The 15,906-nt window shown below is 37.2% G+C and overlaps 1 protein-coding gene across 2 annotated transcripts in view; it reads right to left on the reverse strand.

Annotated features, from left to right (window-relative positions):
- Window positions 1-3,475: 3,475 nt before the first annotated feature.
- The window catches only part of MARCHF6 (membrane associated ring-CH-type finger 6), a 45,677-nt gene continuing 33,246 nt past the window's right edge, over window positions 3,476-15,906 (reverse strand). For both annotated transcript variants that reach the window (XM_048311979.1, XM_048311970.1), the window contains exons 21-26: window positions 14,529-14,710; window positions 13,076-13,210; window positions 11,127-11,216; window positions 9,667-9,799; window positions 8,357-8,492; window positions 3,476-6,505 (exon numbers count right to left, since the gene is read on the reverse strand). In XM_048311979.1, coding sequence (XP_048167936.1) covers window positions 6,415-6,505; window positions 8,357-8,492; window positions 9,667-9,799; window positions 11,127-11,216; window positions 13,076-13,210; window positions 14,529-14,710 — 767 coding nt within the window. In that variant the 3' untranslated portion in view covers window positions 3,476-6,414. The remainder of the gene's footprint in view (window positions 6,506-8,356; window positions 8,493-9,666; window positions 9,800-11,126; window positions 11,217-13,075; window positions 13,211-14,528; window positions 14,711-15,906) is intronic.

Raw genomic sequence — 15,906 nt, forward strand, 5'->3', positions numbered from 1 at the left:
TCTCTACAACTGCCTGAAAGGAGGCTGTAGCCAGCCGAGAGTCGGCATCTTCTCCCAGACAACCAGTGATAGAGTAAGAGGACATAGTCTCAAGATGTGGTACACATCAAGATGTGGGCACACACTAAGGTTGGACATTAAGAAGAACTACTTCACAGAAGGGGTGATTAGACATTGGAAAGGTCGATGCAGGGGGGCGGTGGAATCACCATCCCTGGTGGTGTTTAAGGAAAGACTGGATGTGGCAGTTAGTGCCATGGTCGAGTTGCTAGGGTGGTGTTTGGTCAGAGGCTGGTCTTGATCCCAGAGGTCTTTTCCAACTTAATTGATTCTATGATTATCTTAGCACCATGTTATTGGCAGACCCCATGGCGGGGAGGCTGCTCCCTGAGTGCCTGGGCTCACTACAGCCCACTGGCCCCTGCATGTCCCCTGGCCACAAGGATACTCTGCTGGGTGAGCAGTGTTAGGGTGGCATGTCCATCTTGCCTTTGGCATTCTTGCACCTCATTTCCTGACTTGGATGAAATGTGAAAAAACGCTGACTGAGCTGAAAATGAGGGCAGTGTATCCCCAAAAATTCCCTTTACTGGCAGTAGCTGCTGCTTCCAAGGACAGCTCAGCCACAAGCAACCTCTCCTGGTCAGGCTCCACAGTCCTGGACATTTAGGACAGGAGCACCATTGAGAATCTGCCACCACCAAGAGCAGCAGGGCCAGTGCCAGCTTCTTCTCAGCACCTGCTGCTCCAACTCTGACACCACGAGGCAACGTGGGCTCTCCCACTGCTCCAGAATGCCAAGGATCCAAAGTGCCCTCCCTGCCACAAAGTCTTGGTGGACAGCTGCAAGTATTCCTTCTACTGTGATAAAAACAGCACTGGAGATAACCTGCCTGGCATCCTCTGTAAAGACACCAGCACATCTCTTGGTTACGAAGCAATATCCCTCCTGTGCCTTCTAACACGGACTGTACATAGCCCGAGCACTCAAATGAACTTGGTAATAGGATTATTCGCTTCAGAAACCCTTCACAAGCCATTGCTCCGAAGAAACTTGGGTGCTGCATGCTTGAAACAAGCCAAGCAGTTACTGCAGAAGCACACAATCTTATTTGAAGCCAGGCCTTTTTAATCCACATTATGTCCCCACTGATGAACATGTAAGGCCATCCAGGACAAAGATAAAATGGTGGGCTCTGGAAAGCAAAAAGCCCACATTTTAACTGTTTAATCTTTCATTAAACATGAATACTTAGCATAAGCCACAGGCTAATTATTTGGCCTCAAAATACTTTGCAGACTCCTGTAACTACATGAAAACAGCAAACTTCTGACATATAATGCCATACCTATCCTTTAGTTGTTTTAAAGCATCATTTAAGAACATTATAGCAAGAAAAACCTGAAGCAAACATCATCCTGCAGGAGCTTACAGAATAGAATTCAATTAAGTTGATTTCTCAATGCAGTTTTTCAAAGGTGTCTAGTGATAACAGATAAACAGCAAGTTTCATATTATCTCTCATCTGCAGTCCTTGCATACACTCAAAACTATCCTTAAAAGGCCAAAAAGTAAACATCATACTCTAAATTCTTCCAGCAGTTTGGTCCAGTGCAGTGAAATCATGCATAAAGCTGCCACACTGAGAAACAGCAGCATGTAGGTGGAAATTTTTTGCCGTATTTAATGAAATGTATTTTCATAGAATGGCCTGGGTTGGACCTTACAGATCACCGAGTTCCAACCTTCCTGCCACAGGCATGAGCACTTTCACTAGACCAGGTTAGTCAGAGCTCCATCCAACCTGGCCTTTAACATTTCCAGGGATGGGGCATCCACATCTTTTAGGGGCAACCTGTTCCAGTGCCTCGTCACCCTCACAGTAAAGAATGTCTGCCTAACATCTTATGTAAACCTATGTTCAGTTTGAAGCCACTCCCCCTTGTCCTGTCACATGCCCTCGTAAATAGTCTCTTTATATGAAGCTGTGCTGCTTCCTAGAAGTATTTCCCCGCACAGTATAATACCGAGTCTTGTATGTAAAGAACATTTAAAAGTATACCCACGGACGTAATTGGTGCTTTATAGCAGCACAGCCAGAAATGCTGCTGTATAGCAGCATCGCTTAGAATTTCTGCTGCTTCCAACTTGTGTAACTCCTGCTCACAACTAGTCAAAATATCCCATGCACTCTCCCTTCTAAACCAGCAGTATTTTTCTTTCATCACATTCCTTACCTAACTCTAGCAATTATACAATTTGTATCTGCTGAACATGGCACAGCAGTGCAGCTCTGCACTATTTTAGGTTCTAATACAGAAACTCTATCCAATATAAATAACAGCTTTGCAGTGGTCTCTGTTTTTGTAAGCAACAAGGAATTCTAAATAAAACTAATGCCCTTTCCAGGAACACAGCCTTTGAAAGGCAAGTAATGTTAAATACCACCCCCTCCTCTCACACGTGATGTCAGACACCTCCAGGTGTTTGACTTCACCTTATACAGGGGAAAATGCCTCTGCAGCTTTGGTGTTGGCCACTATTCAACAGGTAAGAGAGAACAGCAGGTAAGCAGAAGAACTGATGTGCAGAGCTGTGAAATAATCCTGCCTTGCTCCATCTCTCAGTGTTATACTGAACTCAAAACATTCAGTTTATTTTGAAACTGTATTTAACGGCTGGAAATACAATCTTTTAGAATTTTCCATTATTGAGTAACTTTTATTTCACCATATAATTTCTCAATTTACAGTGACTTCTTAATGAAGAAATTAAAACCAGAAGCACAGCTTTAAAAAAATTGCTGTTACCTAAGCAATTCTTTGGTTCCAGTTACCTAATTAAGAACTGAAATGCCAGAGTAAGAGTTCCAACTTACCATTATGCTTCATAAAAGTTGTTTCCTCATCTGTTTCAGAAAACAGCTTCCTTTATTTTGCATCCTGAACTTCATTACACTACCAAGATTCAATTCCTTGTTTAATGTTTTTACTATCTTCATCATTTCTACCAAGAACCTCACTCATTGCCCAAGCTGTACAGTGGCCATTATTCCCAAGGCAAGCAGAACAAGAACCTTGACCCTACCACAAAACCTTTCCAATCTAGATGTAAAAAAATGGACAGTGACATCCAAGGAAACAAAATGATGCTGATCAGCATGCCAGGCAATCAAAACCCAGTCATTTGTGCTTTGTAAGGCGCAGGCCTTTGTGAGGCTTTTTACAGAGTTCTCTGAAGAACCGTGTGGCTGCTGTGAGGATTTTTATGAAGACCATTATGCAAACATAGGGGAAGGCAAGGAAAGAATTAATGCACTCAGCTGAAAAGTGATGTGAGCACTGTAATAGGTTGGAGATGGCATCTTACTGAGGAAGTCAGACACAAAGCAGTTACAGGTACCAAAGGGCCCTCAGAAACAAAATCAAGTAACTTTGGCTTCACTCAATAGAGAGGGGGCAGACAGAAAAGATGCAGAGTTTTAACTATTTTTAATCAATATAAAATAATCTGTGTAAAAACAGTCAAAGCCATGCTGCACTTAACTTCTTTCAATATGCACAAGATAGCTACAGAGCCATCTGACAGTTCTTGCATGAAGGCCTGTAGAACTAACAACAGCATTAGATTCTCAACACACAAAGGGGATACAATTGAGCCAGTACACACCTCCAACCCCTCCAGTCAAGACCAAGGTCAACACAATTTGTGGTGAAAGAGCACACACACACACACACACGCACACACACATGCACACACACAGTCTTTCCCACTTGAAAAGTAATAGGAGCCCACACCATTCTGCATCCATCCAGCACAGATGGAAGCACTGGTACAGTGCTCATCAGCTGCCTCAGAAACAGCCACTTAACTTACATGCTTACTTATCAAGTTTCTATGCCAGGGGAGTACACAGCACACAATAAGGCAAACCACTGAAATTTAGAACAATGTATAAAGGACTGTTATTTAATTTCTGTTCTCTACAGCCTCCATATTCTTCCAAAAAAATGTGTAAAAATAAGCAGTGAGGAGATGAGATTTCCGAAAAGTTCACAATGGACAGTTCTGGAAACAAATTTCACCTGGGATCTGTAAAGCAGTGCAAAAGCCAGAACAACAGTTGGATTTGAAACCAGTTTTCCATAAAAAAAACCAAAAGCAGATAATGTAAGCTATATCAAAATATCTGCAGTTCACATTGCATGACTGGCCTGATTTGATATTTTCTTTCATGACTTGTAAAATACCAGTAGTAAGAAACCGCACAAAGGCTTTTTCTTAATAGATTTTAATATTAAGACCAGTTTGTCTGGATAAAAACACAAAGTTACAAGTACCTTGTAACCAAGTACCAAATTTTGCATAACGCACAGTAGTGCTCGCAATATTTGAGTGGCAAGATCATTTTGGAACTGTTTGTGAAAGGTATGTCAAAAACAGAATCTTGGCATAAGTAAGAATGTATGTTACCAGTGAATTGATTATTGTGAAAATATATCTGTCCCACAATGTACACCACTATAAATAATCAAATGCAGTATTTATGCACATCAAAAATATATGGGGCGAATATATACTCAGTTTAGCATTTAATCAGCAACAGTGAATGAAAGAAATATTTTGGCTATTTTTCAATGATTTCATTTCACTGGAAATTTCCTAATAAATCACTCCAAAGGGTAATATTTGTGGTTCAAAACCATCAGGACAACAGTAATTCTGTAAAATAGTATGGATCTGAGAGTGACAGCCCAATCATCCTGCCACTACATTCAGATGCATTTGGCTTGTGCTCACTGCCTTAGAGCATGAGTCCAGACACCAAAAATAAGAACTACCACCATCACAGCCTGGATCACATTAGCTCATACCATATCAGATTCTCAAGTATTAATTATATACACACATGGTAAAGTACAGAATACTGAAGGGGAGTGTACTGAATAGCAAGTTAGATGTTCCATCAATTTTCTCATTACTGCAATGGATGTTCACATTTTCCGCATTGGTCCAGGAAAGAGACTGCAATCTAAGCATTGATTTGATGCTACTTAAAGCTCTGTGATACTGTTATGGATTTTCTTTATCTACATAACCCCCCACCCCCACACATTACTGCAAAAGAACTCTTATCTACATATAGAAATAACACAGACTTGATTTGGTGGCTCCTGTTCAACTGTGTTCTTGCAAAGAAATCTGCTAACTTTTCCTTGCCTGTTTAATAGCATATGTATTTCCCTGCCCCTCAGGGCCATAAATGGTACATGATAAATCACTTCCTCAGTATTATTCCCATAAAAATTCACAGTGACCAATTCTGAGAGAATTTTTTTTGGTTGGGTTTTTTTAAAAGTAATTGTGCAATATAAAATTCATACTACAATTTTCAACTTTGGTAACTTACAGAAAAAAGATTTCAAGCTCTTTAACTAAGGATCAGGTCAGGATGTTGCTTACACTATGCTTTTTGTGCTGTGCAAGCACATCAGTTAAGGTTCATCCCTTTTCTTGAGATCTTGAAAAATTCTAGTATTGATAAGAAATTGGCTACAATTTAAGTTGTAAACCTATCTAATTTTAATTGGTACTTTTAAATGCTTCCATCACCTAGCCTTAGTAAATTTATACTTACTGTTTCAATTAATGAAATCCTGATCCCAAAGCAAACACCCACCTACCCCCTTCAAACAAACAGAAAAATCCAGCTGAGCCTCAACAAGTACATCTGAATTCTCAGAAGAGGAAATATTTTCTTGATTTAACAGCAACTGTACAATATTACAAACTCTGACACATGAAAAACAATCAGGCAATAGAAAAATGTACAACAGCTTTGGTGTTATACAAAATAATAAAAAAGACTGGACAGCAAGATACATAGTTCATTATGTTCTCACCACAGCAACTTCATTGCTGACTGTAAGACAGTTATTTACTTTTGATATTCTCTACGTGGCCTTTCCACTCATGAAAAATCATACTGTATTACTACACTAAGAACTGTTATGAACAACCATAAAGTAAGCTCCAAATTTTATAAAAACATCTTGCCTCTTTGCACTATTGCTTTGTGGCACACTGTCAACAGAACAGCAGTCCAAAATAAAGTGACAACTAGATTTAATAAATTAATATACTTTTTAAAGATGTACAATGCACATTCTTTTTAATCCAAGGTTTTAGGGTGTCAGGACACTTCTATATACACATATACAGACCTCAGACAGCATTTATAACATCAGAAAATGCAGATAAGAAACAGAGCCTTAACTGCTATCTGAATGCTACCAACAGAAGCCAAAACACTGCTGAGAGTATTATTGGGAGAGATATCCAAAGACGAGAAGAGTCTATGAAAAAAGGACATGTAAAGGCAAAGGGAAGGTCAAGATGTTTAATATGACCATCTATTCTTGTGAAGACTGAGGTGGAGTTGTTGATGTGCCTGGTTTGCCAGACTTCCGTTCGTAATTCACAAGTCGTTGTCCAACAAGGTACCTGGGATTACAGTAAAACCAGAAATTAACACAAGGTAATACTATTTTGTAACACAAATCCACTCTATCTCCTTTGCTGCCAAAGTCGTTTTTTCATTTAGATAAAAAGTTATTCTATAAATTATAAAGGAAGAACTTCAGCTGCTGCTTATCTTGCTTAAAGAGAGAGAAAACACCCTGATGCTACTTCATGGAAAGCTTAAGGGGTGCAAGATTCCTTTAGTGTGATATTGAAACAGAATTCAACTATCTCATCAGCTTAACAGTTTTCATACCTTTCACATTATTCCTTTCTTGCTCTGTATCATTGATTCACACTTTTTGCCACCTAAGTTCCTTTCCATGCTCCATGCTTCCTATTTGCATGCTAGTTCTATGTGTACAAGAACCCTACACACCTATGAATTCTTCCCCTAAGATCTGCCATTTCCTTTAGGAACTTTTTCACCACTGCTCCTTTTCTCACAGTACCATAACCAACAACCATCGCACATTCTTTGTACATTCTAGAATATCACAAAAACTTGTGTATGTTTTTAAAATTTGTTACATGAAAGATTTAATTATGCATCTTTCTAAAGCACAAATCTCTACTGGCTGGCACGACTGTGTCTGCTTACTTCCTGAAATGAGACAATTAAGTCATACAAACTTCTTGTCTACAAGGATGTTATTTAATAAGCTCATTTAATATCAAACTAATTTTCACTCAAGATATATATTCATAGATTTGTGTACCATTTATGTGTCTTATTTACACAAGAAAGCAACTTGCTACATTAATGGAAGTTGCAATTCAATCCACACTCTGCCTGAAAGATACTAACAATTAGCTCTAAACCCATTTGTAAATACAAACACCAGCTATACATACTACAGGAAGCCAAATATTACAGAACACACTATGAAGGCAGGTGGGGAACAGGATACAAATCAGCTGATCAACTAAAAGGTGCTAAAATATAAATTGCTCTGCCAAGAGTTTAATTTTAGTTACAACTCTCTTAATACTGCCAGATGCTATTAATTTCACATTTACACCAAACAACTTATCAGTCGCTTCTTAACATTTAAGATTCAAAGAAGTCTATTTTAGGTTTGACTCCTTTTGTAGTTATTGGAAAGCAAAACTCTTGTAGGACAACTCAGGATATGAACACAACAAACTCATTTATTCCTTTTCAATACAAAAGAAGCCTAGGAAGATTAGTTGTTAATCTTCTTAACCAATAAAAAAGGTAATAAGGGTAACACCAAAAATAATGCAATAACACAAAAAAAGGTTAAACTAAGCAAGATAACCAGAAAATAATAGAAAAATTATTATTTTTATCAGGCATCTGAGTAATACAGAGTAATAATCACTAAAAACATCAGAAAACCATACAAAATTTGGTAAGGACAAACTATCAAATCAACTGAACATTCTTTAACAGGTTAGTTGGACAAATGAGTAGGAAGAGTAAGAAAAGGAGTTATGCAGAAAAGGTTGAAGAAATGGTTTTATAAGCAGCAGCTTGAGACATGATTTTAACTTCCAGATATGTTGTAATTCATGACATTCATTTGTCATTTAAGACTACAGAGGAGACAAACAGCTTCATTTGTGGGAAAACACACTCATGTTAGACATGGGGGAGTGTTTTCTCTTTATGAAGACAGTCTATTCCTGTGTTTATCTTCCTGAACCACAGATAAAACATCTCCCACGAACAGTTTGTCTTAAAGAGTCATTTGTCTAGAAAACTTCTTAAAACCTGTTTTAGTCCTAGGAATCTACAACACCTGAATTCAACCTGAAGTTATCATAATATAAAGGGGAAAAATTTAAAAAACCCCACTGTATACTCACTTGTCATTCTTAATATGTTCATAAAGGCGCTTGAACTGGCGGACTTGGAAGGACAGAATTCCCATCAAAACCACCACCATAAGCAGAAAAGGATAAATCCGTCGCTGAACTAGGTTCTGCATTTCAGCAGTAACTCCTACAAAACAAGACACAACCCTTAGATATTCTAATATTGCTGAACTAACTCATGTATTTCTGCTTCTGTACTTGCTTCCATACTTTTTGTTATACTGTAACTTCAGTAGAAGGGCTGTGAAATAAATTACACATCCACTTACATCAAAGATCTAACATGACAGCTGCTGTTCTTTTTAATCTGAAGCACTAAGAGTGGAAAGTTTTCCATTAACAAGAGTGAAAATCCACAGTAGAAAAAATAAAGGGCTTATCAGTTCTTTTTGCTTATTAACTTCTGTTTATCTGCTTACTGACTTCTCCTTGTATCAGAAAAATCAATGCAATAAAAGTCAGCATTCAAGCAAGACCGAAGAATAAAATGGGACTTTTTGAACATGTTGCTAACATCAAAACTAACTAGTAAAAGACAAGTGTTGATGAAAAAGCTCATCATCAAATTATCTACCTCAATTATGAGGAGATAGGAAAGTCTGAAAAAACACTATATATTTAAAATTTACATTTTAATACTATTAAAACCTCAAAACAAACCCAGGATTTTCACCTGTTCTAAGCTTCATTTAGAATTTGACAAGTCAGAAAAAGATGGCCTCAGCTCAGTATACCTCCTAGAGGGACTAAAATCAAAGGCTGTTTGTCTAAAGAAGAAATGCATTAATCATTCCTTTCCCAAGCTAGCTAGATACCTAAAATGCACAGAGCAGAAATCAGTGTCTCCCCCTACTCTCACCCTCACAAGAGGGAGAGGAGGGGCAGACACTGATTTCTTCTCTGTGGTGACCAGTGATATGACCCAAGGAACAGCCTCAAGTTGTGTTAGGGAAGGGTTAGGTTGTATATTAGAAAAAGGTTCTTCACCCAGAGGGTAGTTGGGCACTGGAACAGGCTCCCCAGGGAAGCAGTTACAGCACCAAGCCTGACAGAGTTCAAGAAGCATTTGGACAATATTCCTGGAATGTGGTGTGACTCTTGGAAGTCTTTAAACATTTACATTTGTTGGCAGAAAAGGTGTTTTTTGTTTGTTTGGGGTTTTTTTTTTTTTGGTTGTTGTTGTGGTTTGTTGTTTTGGGGTTTTTTTTAATAAATTAGAGCTTGAAATTTTATTTCCACAAATATATTTACACTGCTGTAACCCATCAGATGATAAACAGGTATTCTGAATGCATACATACCCAGTAAAGGTACAACACCAGAAGCTATGATGTACGGTACACACAGGGAAAGTAAGAGGACAGAGATTACGGGTGCTGCCAGTTTACGGATGATGAAGTGTAAGTCAATGTTACGAATCCCATTTGCATATACCTAAAATGGAATAAGTTAGATCAATCAAGAAAGCCTTGCTTTACTTACAGTAATAATTACAAGGTTTTACACAGTTCTCCTTATGAAAGGAAATGGGTGTTCCCATGGCCACAGCTGAAGAAGGAAAAACTCTGCCAGTGTACATTATGAGGATTCCAGAAAATCATTTAAAGAATGCCCAAGAGACCAACTTAATCCAGAACAGAGCTGTGATTCAGCTGCAGGAATGCAAGAGACCTTCTGAAAGGTCATTTAATAGAGCTGTGGGCAATGGTTTTATGGGCGACCTGGGATCACTTTGGGCTGTTAACTTCCTAGAAGAGGATTCTGTCTGTATATGCTAATAGAATAAATTATTAAATTTGGTAATGGGCAGAAAATAGGATCTTATTTTGTACTTGGTGGGGCAGACTAGAGCCTCTGCACATAGAGTCTGTGCCTGAAAAAAGGCCTCCACAATTCTTAAGCTTCTGCAGTTGCTACCAGAAGCTAAGGTCAAAATGTAACCAGATTAAGCATGGGAAAAGACCAGTTTTGAATGGCTACCAGCTACAGCTAAACCATGGCCTCTGCCCCATAGCCTGGAAGGCCCAGGAGAATGTGCAAACAGCCAGTGGAGAGCATTCAAAATGGAAGAGGGAGCCGTGGTATGCACAAAAGGTACTCCCAGACTAAGACTATATTTCTGCAGTGTGACAGCTGAAGTGATTTAGTAACTGGGACTATGTGCTAAAACGTACTCAGGAGAGGCACCTTGTGCACCACAGGCATCACATATAGGGCAGGGCTGAAAAATTACCTTCTGACAAACAACTGAGATACTTCATCGAGATGACAACCATGGAATTTAAAGCTTATAACCAAGAAAAAAAGCTTCTGACAAAACAACAGGCCATGTGACTGAACTGCTCAGAGAAACTGTCCTGTTTTGCTTAATAATCAAAGGGAAACAGAAATGGTGTCATTCATCTCTACTGATCTATGAATGGGGTAATCCCTACAGCTTCAGAGAAGGCGAAATTCTATGTTCTCAAGTTGTGGATAATATCCAATATTTGGACAAGTATTTGGACACATGGACTTAATCTGAAGAAATAATCATGTTTCTTTCTCACTTTATTACAAACCTGATAAAAATGTCTATATGTATACACAGCATTTTCTTGAATTCAGATTTCTGAGTTTGTTTTTTTACTGTTAAGTGTACATTAATGGATTAGGCTACACAATTTAAAAGGTTTTTACAAGACTATTGGAATTTTACTCAATTACTCCATTACTGTAAGAGTAATTATACAGATAATTCACATGGACAATTTTTCCCTACCTGTTCAATAACAGTTTTCAGCCACCACTGGGGACCCATCAGTGTTATGGCAGCAATTATTTTGGCATGCAGAACTCCAAGGGCCCAGTCCTAATTTTGTAAAAAAAATAATAGTGTTAGCATTACCCTACCTTTAAAAGGTCAGACAACCAGAAGCTTTAAGAGCAATGTGTTAATATTACTTATAAGTGAAAATATAATTACTTTTCCATTTACATGGGACATTGATTCAAAGAGGTGACATCATCTGCAAATTCCTATGAAAAAGAAGATGCTCAAGATTAACTGACATCTGTAAATTTAGCTCCCTGGGACCAGGAAAATCACTACCACTATTAAACCAAGGGCAAATACAAAATAAAAGCATTAGACTTACTTAAAGCAATTGACTATCATTCTGGTACAACTAATTTACATAAAAGGAAGTTAATTTCCTTTCTTTATAAAAGAATAGAAAAAAGACATGAAGATGTTCACACGCATCAGGAAACAAGTTCTTTTCCTTCTTTTGAAGTTTAATTATTCCCAAAACCCTACCTGATGTAAGGAAAGCTTAAAGCAAGGCAACACTCTTCACAGAAAAAGTCATAGTATTTAGAGGAAAATTTATGTTTTAACATAAACTGCAATTATTATGGCATGGAATTAGGACAATGTAACTACTGGCTTCTAGTAAACACATCGTTAAGTCCATCCTTTGTGGATTACAAGTATTTGTAAGAGATTTGCAGTAAAATCCACCAAAGAAAGTATGCAAAATATAGGCTGATAAGGCAGAATAAACAGCTACAGAACTGCTAAGACTTAGGACATCATAGACTAATTAACCTTCTTAAACTGCTGGGGAAATACATTTTAACTGATTACTTAAAAAGATAACTTTTGTTAATGTCAATTCTAAAAAATCTTAAAAATTGTCACAAAAAAAGCCAGTGTTAAAGTTGATTCATGTTTATTTAAGGATGTAACCTTTGTATAACTCTCTTCTCTTGCGAAAAACAGAAATCAGTCTCAATTTTGATAGCTCCTTGTTGATTTAGAACAAGTCTCAAATCCCACTTATCCTGTATTTTGAAGAAGTTCTGCCACATGAAAATAAAGTTTTCAGTATACTTCTTTTAAAACTTTTAAAGGACTAATATGCAATAGTAAAGAATTTTTATAATCTCTAGCATTAAAAATTCTTTCCAAAGCTGTTTGGAAGCCATGATCTGTAATCTACCACTGTAATTATATTATGTCCTGATTTTCTGGTCATCTACTCAGCTCAAAAATACACTTGGATTTTAAAATAATGGAATAATTAAATTAGTAGTCAAATTCTTCTTTATATTATGGCTTTCAAACATTTGGATACTGAAAGTAAATGAAAGCTTGTCTGTGGGCAGCTTAGAAAGTCACTGACCCTGAACACTTTCTTGTTATTTAGTAATGGCATTCTAAATGTTTTGTGTTATGGTCCCCTCAGTTGGGTTTCTTTGAGTTATGATTTCTTTCATACTTCAGCCTAGGTGATGGGAGCATTTGTCATTCAATCCACTGTACCTTCATTTTGTCTCCCAACTTGCAGGATAGAAATTTGCACAAAACAAAATTGCCTGAACCTCTTGCTGCATAAGTGTATGCAGAAAGCCTTCCAAAACAGAGTGCGTACATCTGTGCATACATACAGATATATATATATATAACTTTACAATTATGCTACTGAAAAAGTAGCTGATCACTGAAATGCGTCCTTTGATGTCATCTCACAACAGTTCACCTTTTCACAGTTTAAATTCCTCAGCCTGTCCTTTTGCTTCAAATAATCCTCACATCCAGACTAGCTGCCTTTTCTCTGTCACACACTAACATACTTGTGGAAAATGCTCTGAACCACCGAATCCACATGAAACAAGGCAGCCCATACTCCTTACATCAACAGCAGCAAAAGAACGGGAGCAACTGACCTGCCAAGGATAGAAGAGAGGTGTTTGATCCAAAGGAACTCTCAAAGGTGCGACAATGACCAGTTCAAACAGAAGACCGAGCAAAAGTGGAACCACACCAGCGAGCAGTATAGCCACTATCAGTGTCTTCATAATCTAAAAAACCCAAGACATTTCATTAATGTGTTTACCAGAGGATTCTTTGTTTGAACTCTAAAATGTAACTTACACTACATAAACATACAGCCCTGGTGAAAAAGCCCCAAACCTACACAGACCTCTATTTCATGCATATACACCCCTAGAAGTAATTTTTACTACATACATAGTTTTGCAATGCAAGTTTTCAAGATTGGGTCCTATTCCATGCCCCTCCAGAAAAAAACATGACTGTGCCTACTAGTATTCATATAGCTCTAAATCATAAAATCACCCTTGACTGTTATCAATAGGGAATACTATCCAGTGGCACTTCAATACATTGGGTATTCTTATATGTTGGGAAATTGAAGAATTTTTCCAAAACCACCAATTTTTCTCTGGAGCAAAACAAACCTTAAAAATTCAGTCATTACAGAATATTTGACTTAAAATTGGAGAACTCAGAATGCCATGCTTGAATCTTTATTTATTCTGGAATTCTCTTAATTTAAATGCATCATACAAAACTAGCCTGACTTAATTAATATGCTAAGAAGAAGGGGCAAAGAACAAGTAGAGATTACGTTTTAGATCTGAATTTTCTTAAAGAAGCTAAAAGCAAAATGATGGACGAGGTATTTGGGAAACATGGTAGTACATGAAGAGTAGTGTAACAATTCATTAAGCACATTAAAATGTCCATAACAAGATACCATTTATGCTATTGATGTTTAAAGGAAGTAGCAAGAAATCTACCATAGAAATCCTCAAAATCAAAACCAAGATAAAAAGGTGGGGTATAAATTTGTTTTCATGCTGAGAATCTGTACTCCTCATAATTAATATTTTTGATGAAAATATCTTTTATTTGAACAACACAAGTTCAACAACTGATAAAGATCTTTCTGAAAATATGCATCAAGCTACTTTGCAGAGACATGGTCATCATCTATCAGCTTTATTAGGTTTTTTTCATTTAATAATTTCACGCTACTAAACAAGTAAGTAGTTAAGCTTCCAGGTTTATGCAAAAATGTAAATGTCTTTGAGAACACATAAGGCATGGGATAATAATACAATATATTTGCCTTTAAAGGAAAACAGAGAAATATAGACATATATAAAAACATATATACACACAAACGTATTTACATTAATTGCCTTCCAAAAATAGTTAGCCTATGCAATGGGAACGTAAGCTGCAAAAGCTTCAAAATGGTCTGAAAAGGAAAATGTAGAATACATGACAGAAGAAAGCCTGCAAGCAAAAAATTAAACAAGTTCCATTAGCTAATTTATTGATAATTCAGTAGAAATTTTTCTCAAAACTCACCATGAGAGACCATTCTTTGACCTTCTGGAAAATCACTCTACGACCCTGTGGCATCCAGGCAACCAGCACTGTCACTGCTCGGATAGTCAGCCAACACACATAAAGACCACAGGCAGCTGTGTACAGTTCATGGATTTTGGCAGTCCCCGTCCAAAAGGACATTAACCACCGGCCAGCGAACACTGAAAACACAAACACTGTTAAATACAGTAATGCTTTTGGATTTATTAGGGAAGGATGCCTATCAAAAAAATATTTATCAAATTTATCTGAAATACCCCTGCACAAATATTATTAATCATAAAACAGTTCTTTTGGTACTATACCCATAATGCATAAATGTGTGAAGCACTATGCAAATAGCTTCAGAAATGATGCTAAATAAACACAGAAATCCTTTGGCACCTAAAATTTCATTATGACAGCAGTGTGACCTGAGCTACAGCAAAACAAAGCCCTGAATATTGCCCTGTTCAGAGCCTAAACACTGATCTTTAGAACTGCAAAAGGCAATCATGCATTAGTGCATAAGCTTGAACTTAAAATTGTATGAGCTATCTTTGGGTTGTTTCACTGCCTCACATAATTTTTTAGGACTTACTGATGGGGCTTCTGAAGCTGTCTGACAAAAACGGGAGACTAATTTGCTACAGATCATTTCTTAATAGTGTTTTCATTCCCTAGTATTACAGTGGAATTATTTTATGTCCTACTACTAAAACAATCACAGAATTTATAACTTTGATCTCAACACATTATTGACTTCAGGATCATTAACACAAGAAGGTACAAATTACAAGGTATTACAGCAGACAGGTTATGAAATTGAAGCTGGTTAACATGGCTTCATTTATTACAAATTATTTTAAAAAATACCAAGTGCTTTTGATTTGAAGCACTTATTCAGACATTTTAAAGTGATATACATACACTTCACAAAATTTCCTAGTGACCTGTCAAGATCACAGAATCATAGAACATCTCAAGTTGGAAGGAACCCCTAAGGATCATTGAGTCCAACTCCCTGCTCCTCACAGGACTTAACAATGACATCTTCAGAATATTTAATTAAAGAAAATACTGTAGAAGACCTGGAAACAATCTACATATTTTCTTTCTCTAAACAGTAAAATAGGTGCAAGAGTTTCAGTTCTCTTTTTCACTCAATACTACTGAGATTGTCTCAGCACCCAAAGCCCTGTCCTTAAGAGGAAAATTATTCTACAACAAAAAGGGAATGGCAATCTCTGTCATTTATATTTTTAGATTATTACAGTTTGATGACAAATGATTAAAAATGAGACAAGTCTCCATGTTTTTGCCCTTTAACTTTAAACAGTGGTTTCAAAACATCTGCCATGGTTGGGCATGGCAACAT

This window comes from Corvus hawaiiensis, chromosome 1 (genome assembly GCF_020740725.1).
Source record: "Corvus hawaiiensis isolate bCorHaw1 chromosome 1, bCorHaw1.pri.cur, whole genome shotgun sequence".
NCBI classification, from domain to species: Eukaryota; Metazoa; Chordata; class Aves; order Passeriformes; family Corvidae; genus Corvus; species Corvus hawaiiensis.